At 39.9% G+C, this 18,473-nt stretch overlaps 1 protein-coding gene across 1 annotated transcript in view; it reads right to left on the reverse strand.

Moving 5' to 3' along the window:
- The window catches only part of VEGFC (vascular endothelial growth factor C), a 135,460-nt gene that overhangs the window by 8,355 nt on the left and 108,632 nt on the right, over positions 1-18,473 (reverse strand). The window contains exon 4 of the mRNA XM_074950069.1: positions 7,523-7,674. Coding sequence (XP_074806170.1) covers positions 7,523-7,674 — 152 coding nt within the window. The remainder of the gene's footprint in view (positions 1-7,522; positions 7,675-18,473) is intronic.

Genomic DNA, 18,473 nt, shown 5'->3' on the forward strand with positions numbered 1-18,473 from the left:
TTGTGGTCATGGTTCTGACTCTCAAATGTCTATTACTCCTTATGTAAGAGATAGCTACAATGAATGAGTTCTAATGATTCGCTGCTTGCAGAATGGAACACAGGTGTCATCAATTATAAAATACCATAGATGTTTTGCAACATAATACATGCTTGTTTTTAATTAGGCATATTGCTATTAAAAGATATTTGATATTTTGTGTATAAAGCAAATATTATGATGGCTTTTGAGAGAAACATAACTTCAAAATCACAAGACCCTTCAAATAACCCTAACCCTAAGCAAGTCCTAAATCAATCAGTCTGAATTCCCCTGCCCACCCCAATCTACCACTCAGATCTCAGTCACCATTTTTACACCTAAAGAAGACAGGGTTTCCCTTGGATGTTATCAGCGCTGCTCCTTAATAAACTGCAGAGATCAGTGATGTGAGACACTTCTGATGGTTCAGTAGATAGCCTCTGCTGCTCCCTCAAACATTTGTAGCCTGACCAAGAATGTGACAAAGGAAACAGAACCAGCCAGGCTCTCTGTCATGGTTGACTAAACTCTGCCAGTATGCCTGCCCCAAATACAGTCTACAACACAAAAACCAGATCACTGTCAACCACATAAAGTGATCTTCCCTTCTCCCCCAGTTTCTCTGTCTTTGTGGATTTTCATAGGCACTCAGGGGTATAGTCTGGGCACCATCTTAGATTTGGGCCTCTCTCTACACCCCTATACAGACTGTATCAACTATTTGCTGTTTCTACCTATATAATATTTGTAATATTCAAACTTTTCTAACTATGGAGCCTGCCAGGGCCTTTGTTCAGGCTCTCACCATCTCATCCCTCAAATATTTATCTCATTCTTTTTTACCTTGATGCCGACTACATTGTTCCTGCAAGCCCATTCAGAAATGCTGCGGCTAGGATCATCATCCTAGCTAAGCAATCCTAACACATCACCAGCCTCCAATGAGCTCATCCTCCTCACTGCACTGAACACAAACTCCTTGTCTTTGTCTTTAAGGCCTTCCATTATTTAGCACCACCCTATCCTGTTCACTAGTTTAGCAAGGTGTCAATCCCCACCTTCACTTTGCCAATATTGCTTATCAGATGCTTGTATGCCTCTCCCTCAGGCACCTTTCTTCCATGTCCTCTCTCCCCCAACTCATCCTCCCCAGCATGAGCAAAAACTCCCATCCAAATTAATAAAAATTGCTATCTCCTTTTTTCAATTGCTTTTTAAAACCCATTCCAAACTTGTAGGGGCCAGGATTGCTGGATTAATCAGGAGAGCAATAAACTAATAACAAAAGGAGAGGATGCAAAGGGAGAACTAATGACCATTCATTTGGAACAAAATCAGGATGCTGATAAAATTAATCAAGGCACCAAGAGAAGAGGAAGGGTCCTAGCATGGATGAATAGGTAATTAAGAATTCTTATTCTTAATAATGAATTCTTAATTACCTATCCACCCATGCTAGGTTCCTCAGTAATTAGCAAGAGCAATTTAAATAGATTATTTATGAGCATAAATTCAACCTAGTGGTATCCCCCAGGGCTCTGTATTGGGGACCAATCCTATTCAACATATTCATAAATGATCTGGAAAAAGGGGTAAACAGTGAGGTGCCAAAATTTGCAGATGATACAAAACTACTAAAGATAGTTAAGTCCCAGGCAGACTGCGAAGGGCTAAAAAAAGGATCTCTCAAAACAGGGTGACTGGGCAACAAAATAGCAGATGAAATTCAATTTTGATAAATTTAAAGTAATGCACATTGGAAAACATAATCCCAACTATACATATAAAATGATAGGGTCTAAATGAGCTGTTACCACTCAAGAAAGAGATCTTGGATTCATTGGGGATAGTTCTCTGAAAATATCCACTCAATATACAAAAAAGCGAACAGAATGCTGGGTATCATTAAGAAAGGGATAGATGATAAGAGAAATATCATATTGCCTCTATATAAATCCATGGTACGCCCACATCTTGAATACTGCGTGCAGATGTGGTCGCCCCATTTCAAAAAAGATATATTTGAATTGGAAAAGGTTCAGAAAAGGGCAACAAAAAGGATTAGGAGTATGGAAGGGCTTCTGTATGAAGAGAGATTAATAAGACTGGGACTTTTCAGCTTGGAAAAGAGACGAGTAAGGATGGATATGATTGAGGTCTATAAAATCATGACTGGTGCGGAGAAAGCAAATAAGGAAGTACTTTTACTCCTCTCATAACACAAGAATTAGGGGACACCAAATGAAATTAATAGGCAGCAGGTTTAAAACAAGTATTTCTTCACACAACACAGTCAACCTGTGGAACCCTTTTCCAAAGGATGTTGAGAAGGCCAAAACTGTTACAGGATTTAAAAAAGAACTAGATAAATTCATGGAGGATAGGTCCATCAATGGCTATTAGCCAGGATGGGCAGGGATTGTGTCCCTAGCCTCTGTTTGCCAGAAGCTGGGAATGGGTGACAGGGAATGGATCACTAGATGATTACCTGTTCAGTTTATTCCTTCTGGGGCACCTGGCATTGGCCACTGTCAGAAGACAGGATACTGGGCTAGATGGACCTTTGGTTTGATCCAGTATGGCCATTCTTATGTAACCTAAATTGGTATTCTTGAAACCTAGTGGTGATTTGCATGTTAAAATCAAAAGCTATAACCTCTTTAGGAAGGATCAAGTTGGCAAAATGGGAGGGACAGAGGGATTCTGTCATAAATTATATTATCTGTTTGAGTCGCGGACAACTCAGAAGCAAATGATCTTGAACACTTCAGTGTTTACCAGGTAAAGCACAAGATGAATACTAGCTGGTGTCTGCTACAGACCACCAAATCATATGAGGGAACAGGAATGATGGCTCTTTAAGCACCTATCTATTATGTGTAAGGGGAAAAAAAGCTGTGTTATCATTAGGGACTTCATTCTATGTGATGCATCCTGGAGATCTCATTCTGCCAGCACTAAAATATCCTCAATTTCTAAAATGTATAGATGACAATTTCCCAACTCAAAAAGTGTTGCACTCAACATGGAGGAATTCTATATTGTATCTCAGCTAGAGAGATACAGAGATTGATCACAGAACTAAAAATTAGTGATTGCTTTGATGCAAATGACCATGACTTTTGTTCTGTTTGCACACAACAAATGTAACCAGCTCCAAACCATACACACATAGTTTTAAAGGGCTAATTCCAAAAAAGCTGAAAAAAATTATGACAATTATGAGCCAAACCAACTAGGAGAAAGACAATTCCCAATAATCATTCACTTTTTTTCCTGCTTAAATTCTAAGAATATTTTACTAGATACCCAAAACACAACAACTAAGAAAGAAGGCTACGCTGGTTAAAAAAATCTGACCTGGTTTAGAGGCAAAATAAAAGTAGCTATAAAAATAATATATAACAAGTGGAAGGAAGAGGAAGTTGATAGCGATGAATAAGGCTGCGATTTAGTCACGGAATCCATGACTTCCAGCAGCCTCAGTGACTTCAGCTGCAGTGGACAGGAGTGAGGTAGGAAGCTGTGGGAATCCCCCCAGCCCCTAGTGGAAGAACCCCCCAGCTCCCTGTGATTGGGGTGGTGCTGTGGTGGGGAATTCTGAGCTCCTAGCGGGAGGCAGTGAGGGAAGCCCCGAGCTCCTTGCCGCTGCAGCAGCTCCTGGCCCCCGTGAGTGGCCCCGAGCTCCCAGAGGGAGGCAGTGAGGGAAGTCTCAAGCTCCCAGCTGCTACAGGCAGCTCTTAGTCTTGCTGCAGCTGCCCCCTTGAAATATGGTGGGGATCCGCAGATCCCCAGTTTGTCAGGGATAATTTTAGTAAAAGTGAGGGACAGTTCATGGCTTCCATGAATTTTTCTGTTTTGCCCGTGACCTGTCCGTGACTTTTAGCCCTGGTCTACACTGGGACGGGCAAGGGAGGGGAACTGATGTAAGTTACACAACTTCAGCTATGTGAACAATGTAGCTGAAGTTGACGTACTTAGACCTACTTACTGCGGTGTCTCCACTATGGTGAGTCAATTGCTGCCGCTCCCCCAGCACCTCTCGCGGCAGTGGAGTACAGGAGTTGATGGGAGACCGCTTGGGGGTCGATGTATCACGTCTAGATTAGACGCGATAAATCGACCCCCACTGGATCGATTGCTGCCCACCGATCCGGCAGGGAGTGTAGACATACCCTTACTAAAAATATCCCTGACAAAATCTTAGCCTTAGTGATAAATATAAATTAAGAGATTGCAATTGTAGAAAATTGATCAGAGAAGCAAAAAGATCCAAGGTGAAATCAATGACCATCAAAGGACAATAAGAAGGAGTTTAAAAAAAAATATTAGGAACAAAAGTAATCCTAACAATGGTATAGTCCATTACTAGATGGAAATGCTAGAATTGTTAATAAAAATGCAGAAGGGTTCAATACATATTTCTCTTCTGCATTTGGGAAAGCCAGATGAAGTATTCATGTGGTGATGATGAAACACTTTCCATTTCAATAGTAATTCAGAAGGATGTTATATACAGCTGCTAAAGTTAGACCATTTTAAATCAGCAGGTTTGGATAACTTGAATCTGAGAGTATTAAAAAGAGCTGGCTGAGGAGCTCTCTGGGCCATTAATGTTGATTGTCTATAAGTCTTGGGGAAGTTCCAGAAGACTGGAAGAAAGCAAATGTTGCATGAATATTTAAAAAGGCTAAATAGGATGACCCAGGTAATTACAAATTTGTCCTTGGCAAAATAATGGAATGGTTGATATGGGATTTGATTAATAAAGAATTAAAGCAAGGTAATATAATTAATGACAATCAACATGAGTTTATGAAAACCAGGTCAGTTGAAGGTAACTTGGTATTTTTATGAGTTTACAAATTTGATTGATAAAGACAATAGTGATGATGTAATATGCTTACACTTTTGAAAGGCATTTGACTTGGTACCTTACAACACTTTGAATAAAAAAACTAGAATGATATAAAATCAACATAACGCACATTAAAACTGGCTAACTGATAGGTATCAAAATGCAATTGTGAATGAGGAATCATCATTAGGTGGGTGTGGTTAGGGAGGTCCTGCTGGGATTGGGTCTTAGCCCTGCACTATTTCAGACTTTTATCAATTACCTGGAAGAAAACAAAATCATTACTAATAAGTTTGCAGATGATACAAAGACTGGGGAAGTGAGAAATAATGAAGAGGACAAGTAATGTATACAGAGCCATCTGGATCACTCGATAAACTGGGTCCAAGAAAACAATATGTGTTTCAATATGGTCAAATGTAAAATCATACATCTAGATTGAAAGAATGTAGGCCATACTTACTGGAATGTGGGGATGGGGGGACGGGACAATCCTGGGAAGCAATACTGAAAAAGGTTTGGGGCTCATGGTGGATAATCAGGTGAACAAGATGTCTCAGTGTGACGCTGTGGCCAGAGGGGCTAATGTGATCCTTGGATGTACAAACAGGGGAATATCAAGTGAGAGTAGAGGTTATACACCTCTTTATTTGGCACTAGTGCGATTGCTGCTGCAGTACTGTGTCTAGAATTCAAGAAGGAGGTTGACAAACTGGGGAAGATTTAGAAAAGAGCCAAGAGAATGATTAAACAATTGGAAAACACTACAATAAAAGGTGTGATTGCAACTCAGGTGCGCCAACACAGCTAAAAACAACAATGGAGTCATGCAGTGTGGGCTTCAGCATGGGCTGTACAAGCCCGCTTGGAACCCTAGATAAGTGCTTGCATTCCTAGTCTGTGCTGGTGTGGCTTCACTGCTATTTTTAGCTGTGCTAGCTAGGTTAAAGCTAGCGCATGTATGTCTACCTGAGAGGCAATCACTTTCTTCAACTGCAGTATAGATATACCCTAGTGAGAAAGAGCGAAATCTGATCAGTTTATCAAAGAGAAGGTTAAGAGATAATTTGCTCATAGTCTGTAAGTACCTACATAGGGAACAGAAATTTGATAATAGAGGGCTCTTCAATCTAGCAGAGAAAGGTATAACAAGATCCAATGGGTGGAAGTTGAAGCTAGACAAATTCAGACTGGAAATAACATGCAACATTTTTAACAGAGAGGGTAATCAGTCATTGGGACAATTTACCAAGCATTGTGGTGGATTCTCCATCACTAGCAATTTTTAATTCAAGATTGAACTAGAGCATAACCTTTTAGAAAAACATACAAACAGGAAGTCCAAGGGCCTGTGTTACGCAGGAGGTCAGACTAGATGATCTCAGTGATCCCTCCTGGCCTTATACTCCACGAATCTTATAATTTATTATTTGTATTCTCATAGCACCCAGGAGCCTCAGTCATGGACCAGACTAGTCCCTGCCCCAAAGAGCTTATGATCTAAGTATAAGCAAGAGATGACAGATGGATACAGCCAGTTGGGGGACACAAGTAAACAATGAGATAATATTGTTCAGCATGATGGGCTGTGGTCTCAGCATGCCAGCAGCCTAACCACTGTCAATTTTTTGTAGGCATTTTTTTTGTAGGCATCACTGCAAAGGAATGTAGACAACCAGAGGTTGTAACAGAAATGCTGACTGGTACTTATAGAGCTATGTTAAATGGGTGCCTTATTTTTCATGTTCTGTCTATATTTAATTTTTCTTAAATATTTATTTTATATTCCTTTTATGGTTCAAATCATTTCTGGAGTTGTTCAGCATGGTACCACTGTTTTCAGGTACAATAACTGTATTCTGTTAAATTCTGAGGTCCATGCTCAGTCTACACGTAGACAAACGCTCACTGGAATCAGTGGGAGTTTGCCGATGAAGTGAGCTGTAGCTCACGAAAGCTTATGCTCAAATACATTTGTTAGTCTCTAAGGTGCCACAAGTCCTCCTTTTTTTTCCTGAGAAAAAAGTGAGTGCAATTTATTGTTTTGTTTTTGTTTACCTACCATGTCTGTAATTTCAATGAGGTAGATTGTTCTGATACTAATGAATGAAAAATAGTTTTGACTGTTGTTCGGCAACCTGACTGCTTTTGCAGCTTGATGCTTTGTAAAGAAAATTATAATGATTATTAAAATGAATAAGCAAGTCCATGATTTGGCTGATTAGGGACTAGTCATAACCCTAACTGTGTGGTACTTTATGATTTGATCATATATAGTCATTTTATATACTAGTTTTATTTAAAAATCAAAAGCTGCACTACAACACTGCATTGCAGTCCTCCTCCCATGGAAGTCAGTGGCAAAATGCCCTTTGATTTTAGTGACAGTGAGTTCAGCCCCCTAGATTACATCATTGCTTAAATGTACTCTGCTAACACCACTAATAGGGCTCCTCCCATGTAAAACAATGAAGTACGATATATTTTCCTTATTAGTATATTTCCTAAAGCTGTTCTTGAGGGAAATGCATATTACTATTCACAATTAACCAAGTTCTATTGCCTGAATTACCACAACAAATAGTAAACTATTGTACAGGCTTTATGATAAGGCATAAGGAAATATGCTACTCATATACTTACTGTGGTTGCGTGGCTGGCAAGGAGCGTCTAATGATTGAATGAACTTGTCTGTAAACATCCAGCTTAGACATGCATCGGCAGGACGTATGATTAGCAAAACTTACTGTTACAGGTTTAGGGCCATGAGACAGCGGCACGGTAATCTCGAATAACTACAGAAAGGGAAAAGAGAAAAGAACCACTTATAAATCAGAGTATACTTGAAAAGAAAAACTGTGTGTACAAAATGAAATGTAAATGAGATTAAATCTTGATTCTCATTCTCCATCACTATTCAGTATTAACGACTTAGTAAATTACCATTATGCACCTGATGAGTATAACAATTAGGTAATTATACTTTCCATTAAAATAGCATTTTTTCCTGCATTACAACGTCTTTCACATGTCTCTATTTATTTGCATACTAGAGTATTTGGGAGGTAAGGAAAAAGTTAAAAAGCAGAGAGTGCATAAAGGACACATTGTTCGAGGGAAAATGACTTGCAGACTTGCTGGTATTTTTAAATCCAAAAATTAATATTTGCAAGGTACAATTCTCATCAAAAGGTCATGTCTTAAGAATAGTTTAAAAAGTGGCACTTTTACAACGTGGTATATTGGTTATGCAATTACAAAGATGTGTAAAACAGTAATACTGGATTTCGGTCAAAACACTTCTGTGTGAAGGGAGCATCTTTATTGTGTACTGCAGCGTGATTTTTTTTGGTAGTGTTGTTCACTTTGGATCAGTTTTATGGTAACCTTTAAAGTCCCATCTGTGTCATTTGTATTTGTTATTGTGATTATAGTAATACTGGACAATAATACCTGATGTCCCACTTGGACACAAAACATTTCTGTTTTTCTGTAAAACAAGCAATGATACTGAGCAAGACTCTTAAAAATGATACAAGGTGGAATGAGTGAGGTTGGGATGAATAACAGGAAAGAAGGGAAAATCATTTCAAGTACTTAATCCAAGACTTTTCCTCTGGATGCAGAATAAAATCAGGAGAAGTCATTTTAACAATAAAGACTCTTGCTGTGAGACTCAGTTCATGGAAATCTCCTGACACAAGTATATTCAGGCCAGATATGTAAAAGTGTTTAGGCATCTGAAGTGAAGAATAAACGCTTACTGGGATTTTAAATCCCATCTAGGTGCCTAATTCCCATTGATTTTGATGGAAGTCAGGTGCTTTTGAAAATCCCAGTTGGGCCCTATCTGCACCTTAAGGAACCTAAATATCTATTAGAATTTGACCCATAGTTTTTAATTTGACCCAATTTGACCCAATAGTTTCCACTGATGGGATTGTGCAATGTAACAATGAATTAGCGCTGAGCTGGAATATACTTGCTAACCCTATGATCTTTTATGTGTTAAACTGTACATACAAGCAATGTGAAATGCAGTTACCGCTTAAAATTTACAGGTTTTATTTTAAAGTTTCAAAACACATAAGACATATGCAGAATAGGGAAAATTAATCAAATAGTTCCAAGCACAAGATAGGCCCATGGTCTGGTTCTGCTCCTAAATTAAGTGGGCCTGATTCTACGGTTTTTATGTTTTATGCTGGAGTAACTCCATTGGATTGTAACATACTTTGGAGTAGCACCAATGTAAAATGAGAGTAAAGTTGCGGTAAATAAAACAACCAATGCTTTATCTTCACTAATGTTATAAACTAACAGTCTACAGTAAATCTAGAAATGCACTGTTTTATTAAATTAATAAGAAAAGGAAAATTCAGATTTCTACCATGTATTAGACATTTTCAACTTAAAACATCTGTTATAAATAAACACAGTCATTAATTATAGTAACAATGCGACCCTTAAAGTTAAGAATTTTAAAAATTCAATTTACTTCTTATTTCGGTTCTTTATTTACTTCCTGAATTTCTCTTAGATTGGCTAGTGAAATGCAGTAATGTCAGTTAACCTTTATGTATATTCAGTTTTACTTTCAGGTTATTAGTGCCGCAGTGTTCATGTTTCAAACACTTCAAGGTGATGTTTATTTGTTAATGGTTTAAAACATTGTAGAAATACTACTAGTAATCTCCGGTTTCATGGAAGTTAGTTTTTACAATGTGAATTTTGTCCAAATTTTGATGACGGTGCCCCTTTAAAGATATTTGGCAGTAATGGGGCCTTTTGTTGGCAGACTCATCAGAAACCAAGGACTGAATGGGCAAAGGGATTCCTTTTTTTCTAATAGAGAAGTCTGAATGACCAATGCCTGTGCTGCACCTTTTCTGTTAACAACCGGAGGGGCTTTTATTCTATCATCCTGTGAGTCCAGCAACTTCTGGGAGTATTAAATTACTGTGAATATTTTTAAGTGATCATTTGCAACAGAGTGTCTAAAGATTGTAAATAGATATGTCTACTGTTGTGGATTAAAAATAAATAATCAGAAAGCAGATTCACTGATCGTCCAACCTGATGAAATGGTCATCTAGCTAGGGAGCTGCCATGGGAAGAATGATGTCATCTAATTCAGTGCAAACTTCTAGCCAAACTGTATTAACATTTAGACTCTTGCTTCAGTTGGAAAAAATAACTCTGTAAGATTTGGTTCGCACAGGGATTAGCAAAACAGGTCAAGTCAAAGGACAAGTCCACTTTTAGTTTAAAGATTTGTGCTATTAAAATGAATTCTAAACTGCTGTCTGCCTCTCTCAAGCATAGTTATCACCAGAGAGACCTCCTGGGTCTTCACTAAGAGTTCAACACAGACCCCTAAAAGGAGGCTTCTTATCAACTTTTTATTAGATTTATAATCCCCTTTGCCTTACGATCCACTGCTGGCCCCTTCCTTATCCTGCCTATTATAGCAGCACTGTCAAATTCATGACTACACACATTCTTACCAGTGTGTCACATCCAAAAAAAGCATGTTAAAAGTAATTGTAAGTACACAAATAAAGCAGAGATGTAGGTTTTTTAACTAATTTCATTTTTATATGGCTATCGTTCTAAGTGCCTATTTATTTGTTTAAAAGACATTCACCAACCGCAGACCGTGGTATTTGTTTTTGCGACAAAACACTACATGTGCAAACTAGTTGGAAGATAGTTCATGTTTGGTTTTCATTACAGTTTGCTTGCTTTAGTTTAATAGACACAAAGGAACAAATTTGCAAAAGTGGCTTTTATTTGTGCACACACAGCCATATCAGAAGACCTATGCACATACATATACATAAGTACTAGCTCCTCTTTGTGTCTGTGATATAATTCACACACGAAACCCAGTGGGTTTTATGCAAATTCTATCACTTGTGTATACCAAGTTGTGCACACAAAAACAGAGGCCAGGCTGAAAATAAGGACAACAAAAAGATTTACAGATGTGAAAACAGGCTTATCATATTGACTCTCCTATACACGTGAATTTTTGGAATAAGACAGAGGGGGTTTACTTCATTTTATATTACCATCACACAGACATTCTTCTGTTTTCCCAATTCTCATATATGAACATGCACACCACCCCCCAAGCCCAGTACTACAGGTGGAACTGAAAAAACCTATTGTCTGAACACTATTTAATATCTGATATCTGAGACCAGTTCTCAGCTGCAGCCATACAGGAACGGGGATGGGGGACAAAGGTGGCTTCAACACATTTTTGTGCCTCTTGTATTCTCAGGCCATCTGGCTGCCACTTCGACCCATAATGTAAGTTAGACTATTGCCCTGGGGTGTGTATACCCCAGAACGGAATCAAGCTAATTGCAATCATATTATGTGCATTCAGCCACCCTAAATTAATAAAACAAAACACCACATAATTGGCTTTCAAAAAGCAAAGGTTCTGAAAACCCTGGGTAACAAGACTAGACTCCGGATTGCGAGGGAGGCAGTATAGGACTATTCTTGCAGCGCTAGGCCACCTGAAGAAGTCCCCTCTGCCTCAATTATTCCCCAGGAGCTACTTCTGCCCTATTTATGCTGCTGGAATAGCCTAAACACTCTGGAAAAAAACAAATCTCAGCAAACATCTAAAAGTAGGGTTTAACAATGTTTAGCTGAAATGGAGATGAATACAGTTTGTCCTTGTCTACATTTAAACCATGTTTAGCACCAGTTCAGCAGCAAATGTTAACTGTTGTCATTAATAGTTCCATTTTAACATGTAAACAAGGCCTCAGTTACACCAGCATAAAACTAGACTAACTCCTTTGACTTCTGTGAACTATCTCGAACGTACACTGCTATTAACTAAACAGAATTTAGTGGAGTATTTCATATTACCCACAAGCAGATGCTATGCACAGGCAAAATCAAAATGACACAGTACACTAATCTATGTCACAGACTATATTATATTAGTTATTAAATTTCTATTCCTTGTTTTTGTTAAATGGCACAGGCTGTAAAAAAACCAAACACAAAACACCAATTCTCCTGACTGGAAGTGATACTGTCATCTGCCTTACTGAAGATATTTTGTCTTCTCTCTATTTGTGTCAGAATAGGCTACTAAGAGCTCTGAATCGTACAGGAAGAGTTCATATTTGGACTTATTTCTTTTTCTAGAAGAGTGTTGTTCAACCACTTCATTATAATCAAATTCCTGAAGCATAACCTACTTCTATAGGAAATACACCTCTACCCCAATATAACATGAATTCAGATATAACGCGGTAAAGCAGTGCTTTGGGGGGGAGGGCGTTCCGGTGGATCAAAGCAAGTTCGATATAACACGGTTTCACCTATAACATGGTAAGATTTTTTGGCTCCCAAGGACAGCGTTATATCGGAGTAGAGCTGTATTACTACAGGTTGAACCTCTCTAGTCCAGCACCCTCGGGACCCGACTGGTGCCGAACCAAAGAATTCACCGAACCACAGGAGGTCAATGCAGAGTGCCAGTGGGTCTCCATAGGTGCAGGATGTAGGGGTGCGGGGGTGTGTGTGCGCTGCAGCACCCCCAGGCTTTGCAGCCAGCGTGGCCCTCCAGCTGCCAGCCCCAGGTCCTCCCACTTCCTCCCAGAGCTTGAATGCCACGAATCAGCTGTTCGCGGAGCTCTGGAAGTGCTGGGAGGGAGGAGGAGGAGGAGATGGTAAACATGGGGTTGCCGGTGCGCGAGAGGTGCAGGGAGAGGAGGGTAGAGAGGGGAGCTTAGCGCCGGTGGATGCTCTGCTCCCATTAATTTTTCCCTAAGGGTGCTCCAGAGCCCCAGAGCACCTACCCCAGAGAACCCATGGAGTTGGAGCCTATGCTGGATCATGGATGTTGCTGGACCAGGGAGTGCCAGATTAGAGAGGTTCAACCTTTACTGGAAATTGTGTGTTTAATCCAAGAATTATTTTGTGTATTAATCTTTGAAAATTTAAAATAGATCAGGGTCCAAATTCTGCTCTCAGCTATGCAAGAGCAGCACCAATGAAATCAATGGAGCTGAAGTGGAAGCAGGATTTGGTCTCACATTGTTCTCTCTATGAATCAATTCAATTAAATAAGGTTTGACTCTTAGTAATGTCTCCTCTCTTTTGTTTGCATCTTTAATTCATTTCCTGTTAGTCCTTGCTTTCCATCTGATCAGCAATGAACCCAACATCTGTGGCCACTATGGGGCATGTTTGGAAGCTGTAATAGCCAGCTATCAATCTCTAGTATGGATTTTCCAAGCAGAAATGCAGCACATATTTATGGCTAGTTCGTTGGCTGGCTTCTTTTCTGGAACCACTGCTGGCTATCTCAGGGACATGAAATTACCCCTGGGACTGCCCAGAGGTCAGGCAGCTGATAGACTGTCTGAACTGTCTTGTTTAGCTCAGGGTTACTTTTATTTTATTCACATAAGGCCAAATCCACCCTCCACCCCCACATCAAGACCAAATTTAATACAACAGGGCTCTGCAGGCAAGAGGTTCCCTTAGGATTCCATTCCAGGCTCTGGATGGGAATATAACCTAGTGGGGAGACTCTTCTGTCTCAATCTCTTTGCCCAGCCAGTCCCAGGGTTGGTCCCCCTCACTAGGATTCCACATCAGATCTGCCTCCCCTCCCTGACCAGCCAGTCCCAGTCTCCCCACTCCTACAGACTCTCAGTCTCTATTGTGTTCCTCCCCAGTTCTCAGGCCCAGTCTACTTGCCCAGTCAGTCCCAGTTTCCCTCCTTGTAATCAGCCTTCAGTCCCAGTCCCCACCCACAAGCTCCTTGTACGAATCTTGGCAAAGTTATAATAATAGGTATTGCTACCAGCCCCACATATCTTAATCTTAATGAAATTCATGTACAACTTTATCCTAAATGAAATAATTTCCTCATTGCTGATGCCTTAGGAGAATCCTGGAGAATGGAAAAATAGCAAGGTCTCTAATTCGAGTAAAATCCAAACCCTGCTTATAACATTGAAAACAGTCCAAATTTTGCCTCAATTCCTTTGCACTTGGGGGAGTTGCATAGTATAAGTGAGTTCAGAGTTTAGTTCCATCTGTTAACTAGAAGTATATATTTTTGCTTTAAAGTTCCTAATGAAGGTCTACATGATTGACCATTATTTTCAAATTTATTTTCTCTTTTCAGTGTATATTTAAGGTAGAAGTTTGCTCATTTTCCAGCCCAGATGCTGATAGAGACAAGCATTTTTTCTGCTCCGAGCTAGAGATCATGCACAATAAACAAATTTGGTTTAATCAGAATAAAATGTAACTTGCTGTTTTGTAAAACTACTAAAAATACTAATAAATGTGTTTCACCTCCAAAATCATGTTTGTTCTTCTGGCTGCGTTTTCCTATCATGCATGCTTCAGACAGTAAGTGTTATTTTTATAATTTAGCTCTCAGAGCATTTAGATAAAACGGTTAATAATAGCAGCTAGATATAGTACTTTGAAGCATTCATTATCAGATAGCTGACTTTCTTGGTATGCTAAGTGCATGAAGTTTTACTTTGAAAAGAAGGCTTTGTTAACAGACACATTATTATAATGTGCACTTTGTTGAACTTTATTGTCTAAATATTTATAAGAAGATTTCTATAAACTAGCTTTTCATGAGTAACCATACACATTCGTCTTTGTAATTTATAATATGTTAATTATTTTTGGGTGAAATCAAACAGATTGGCTGGTAATCCCTTATCAAAATTGGCTTTTTCGGTCCAGATACCTAGTGCACACCACTACAAAGCAATTATGAGTGTAAGATAGCCTTTATAGTGTGTCATAACCAGGGGTGAAAGTAAATTAAAGGACTTACCGGTACGCCGGAGTCCTGAGTAGGGGGCGTGGCCTCAACTGGAAGAGGTGTGGCCTGAACCGGAAGAGGCAGGGCCTTAAATCCCTGGGCCCTTTAAATCTTGATTTAAAGGGCTTGGGGCTCCAGCTGTGGTAGTGGCGGCTGGGAGCCCCGGAGCTTGGGGGCGATTTAAAGGGCCCAGGGCTCCAGCTGCTGCTACCGCAGTGGAGCCCTGGGCCCTTTAAATCACTGAGGAGCCCTGGGGGCTCTCAGCTGCCACCGCTACCCTGGAGCTCTGGGCTCTGGCAGAGCTTTAAAGGGCCTGGGGCTCCTCTGTGGTAGCGTCTGCTGGAGCTCCGAGCCCTTTAAATCCCTGCCTGAGCCCTGCTGCCTGAGCCCTAGGGTAGCGGCAGCCGGGCTTCGTCGGGAATTTAAAGGGCCCCGGGGCTCCAGCCACCGCTACCGCCCCGGCCCTATAAATCCCCTCCGGAGCCCCGCTGCCGCTACCCCAGGGCTTCGGCAGCAGGGCTCCAGCGGGGATTTAAAGGGCCTGGGCGGTAGCAGCGGCTGGAGCTCCAGGGCCCTTTAAATGCCCGCCGGAGCCCCACCGCGACTACCCCAGGGCTCGGGCAGCAGGGCTCAGGCGGGGATTTAAAGGGCTCGGAGCTCTGGCAGCTGCTACTGCTCCAGTCCTTTAAATCCCCACTGGAGCCCTGCCACCGCTATCCCAGGGCTTTAAATTGCCGTCCAGGAAAGCCAGTGCAAGTACGGCGCAGTACGGGTCTTGTTGGTACGCCGTACCAGGGCGTACTGGCTTACTTTAACCTTTGGTCATAACTTAATTTTACTTAGCAGGTATAGCGTGTCATAACTTAATTTTTCACCTTTTAAAAATAAAATCCTAATGTTTCAGCACCAGGCCTCTTAATTTTTTAAATGGGAAACAAAGCTGGGTACAAAATATTATCTGGCTGACAATATTAAGATTTCTAGGAAATCAGCAGAATTAGCCATTGATAAATTATTTCATTATCATTATGGAAAGCTTTCAAAAGTGCCAGACAAATGCTGAATATTTATAGCTATATTTATAGGAATTTACCATTAAGATTTGTACAAATGTAGTTTATAGTAAACCCTCACTGTCCCTTGTTTTTACAACCATTATTGCAAAATGAACTGGTGGAAGAGTACAAAATCAACAAAAATCTAGCCAAATACTTGAAAATATATTAACAAACAAAAGAGTGAAACATAGGAACTGTCACACCAGAGCAGATCATTGATTCATTTAATCCAGGACTCTACCAGATAAAGGAAAAAGATCTATATCTGGCTGTGCCAGGGTTGCCACCCCTAGGTACAGGTTTCTGTCAGTACATTGCTGTCTGTGGGAGGTCTGAGGTAGTGGCCAAAGAACACTTCAGTCCTACCCTTTACAGGACGTTAAAATCCAAAGCAAATCAGGAACCAAAAAAACCACAACTCAAAATAGGGTCAATCCAACAAGCTTTTGGTGGGACCCCTTTTTCTATTCAGGGCTTGTCTCAAAACACTACATGTTCAGCTGCTCCCCCTGGGCCTGGCTGTCCCTTCTGGCAGGGGCATACCCGGCTGGCAAGCTAGCTCACGCTCTGGGCTGCAATCAGGCTCCTCTCCCATCAAGAGTAGCTGCCTCTGTCCTCCTTCCTCTCCTTCAGCCCTGAACTGCATTAAGTTCTCCTCCTTTTAGCTCCCCTTGAAATGCCTCAAGTACTCCTTTTCTTTTTGCGAATACAGACTAACACGGCTGTTACTCTGAAACCTGAAATATTTCATATTATTATCCATTTTCCATATGTCTCCATTTTTGTAATATTTAATATCTGGGATCAAAGCATATGTATAAAAGCACTTTAAAGTTAATAGATGGTACCACATATTATTTATTCTGGTATTTTTGATAGGCTGGTACTTTATGTACATCTGGATAAAAAATATCTGGCTTAATTTTCAATGTTTGTCTTTCATTATATTATATTCTCATATGCTTATTTTATAGCCTACAATTAAATAATATATTATCATAGCGGTGTATAGTCAACTGATTGAAATCACCTCCTGTGAATGGTAGGTGTTCTCTAGACATTGGTCTTTTTGATTGAGATCAAGTGAAGAATAAGTTTAATATTTGATACATCTGCTATATCCTGCAATGGCAATGGATAGATCTGATAGTCTCTTCCATCTTTAACTTCTGTTATCTTATTTACATATGTAAAGAAGGTAAATAGGTAAATAGTTGAATATGTCAAACTACACTTTATTTCCAAAGCATAACAGCCAGATAAACAGATCAGAGATTTCTTTCAAAGAATTTGGAGATAGCTCTAATTTAAATAGCAAGTATATTTACCTCAAGCATAATCAGTAACGTGTATTCTGTGCCATAACCCAAAAGCCATAATTTGGCCTATAATTTTAAAAGATACAAACATAAGAATATTGCCCATCATTTCCTAAAAAGGATGGTTCAATTTAATTTAAAAGCTCAAACAAGTTCAAAACCAAGGTGTGGCTGAATGATCCTGTACAAAAAGACTCTGAAAAAACTTAACCAAATTATAAATTTACACATGAAAGTAAACTTTACTATATACTCAAAAGTTTTACCCTCCAGAATTCTTAAATCCTGTCCATGATCCAGTAGGTATCTGATATAAATAAATGTAAACACTTTTCTCTTTTTAAACCATCATTTAATCAATCATTTAAGATAGTATGGCCTAGTGGATAGAGTGCTGAACTGGGATTCAGGAGACCTAATTTCTATTCCCAGCTCTGCTATTGACCTGCTACGGTATGTCTACACTGCAGCAGATGCGGGCCTCCCATCCCATACACAGGCTGGCATGCTAAAAATAGCACTGTGATGTTGCAGCTTGAGCTCTCTAATCTTGGGAATCAGGTGGGTTTGAGAGCCCAAGCTCCAGCCTAAGCTGCAATGTCCGCACTATTATTTTTAGCATGATAGCTTGAGCCCTGCTAACAATAGATCAAGCCCTGCTAGCATGAGTCTATCTACCCAAGCTGGGAGGATCGTTCCCAGCTACAGTGTAGACATAGCCCTGGTGACTTTGGACAAGTCATGGCACTGCTCTGTGCCTCAGTTTCCCCATCTGTAAACCTGGGATGACGACACTGGTCTCGTTTGTAAAGCATTTGGAGATCTATGAAAAGCACAACATCAAGCCACAAAACACACATGTCCAGAGTTACCAAATGACACACTATTTTTAATAATACCTAACTCTTGCAGGTCTGAAATTACAATAAAGAACTTTTGGATGAGAACAAGGGTAAGACTATGATCAGAGAACCTATATAACCATCGATGTGATTGTAACAGAAATGCTTTTCAAATGCTTTTCAAGGAACACAGGTTTTATCTCTATTTGTATAGTTTTTGAAATCCTTAAAAACAAGGGAGTAGATTCTGTACCTACACCTCTTGAGAAGGTGCAGCCAAGGTAGGGCAGGGTGAAGTACAATAATAAAAAGAATCCCCAACTGCCTCTCCAGAAAAGCTATCAAAATCCAAATAGAGGCAACAATTAATAGATTTTCCACATATCAATCTTTATTTAAGTCTTGTATTTCTGAGTCACTGTCTGGTCAACTATTTATATCCAAACTACCTTGAGATAATGCCATTCTTTCTGGTACGTACAAATTAACATTGTGACCAGTGATTTCTGATACAATCGCAGTTGAGGCCCTCACCTT

Source organism: Natator depressus, chromosome 4, assembly GCF_965152275.1.
Source record: "Natator depressus isolate rNatDep1 chromosome 4, rNatDep2.hap1, whole genome shotgun sequence".
Taxonomy (NCBI): Eukaryota; Metazoa; Chordata; order Testudines; family Cheloniidae; genus Natator; species Natator depressus.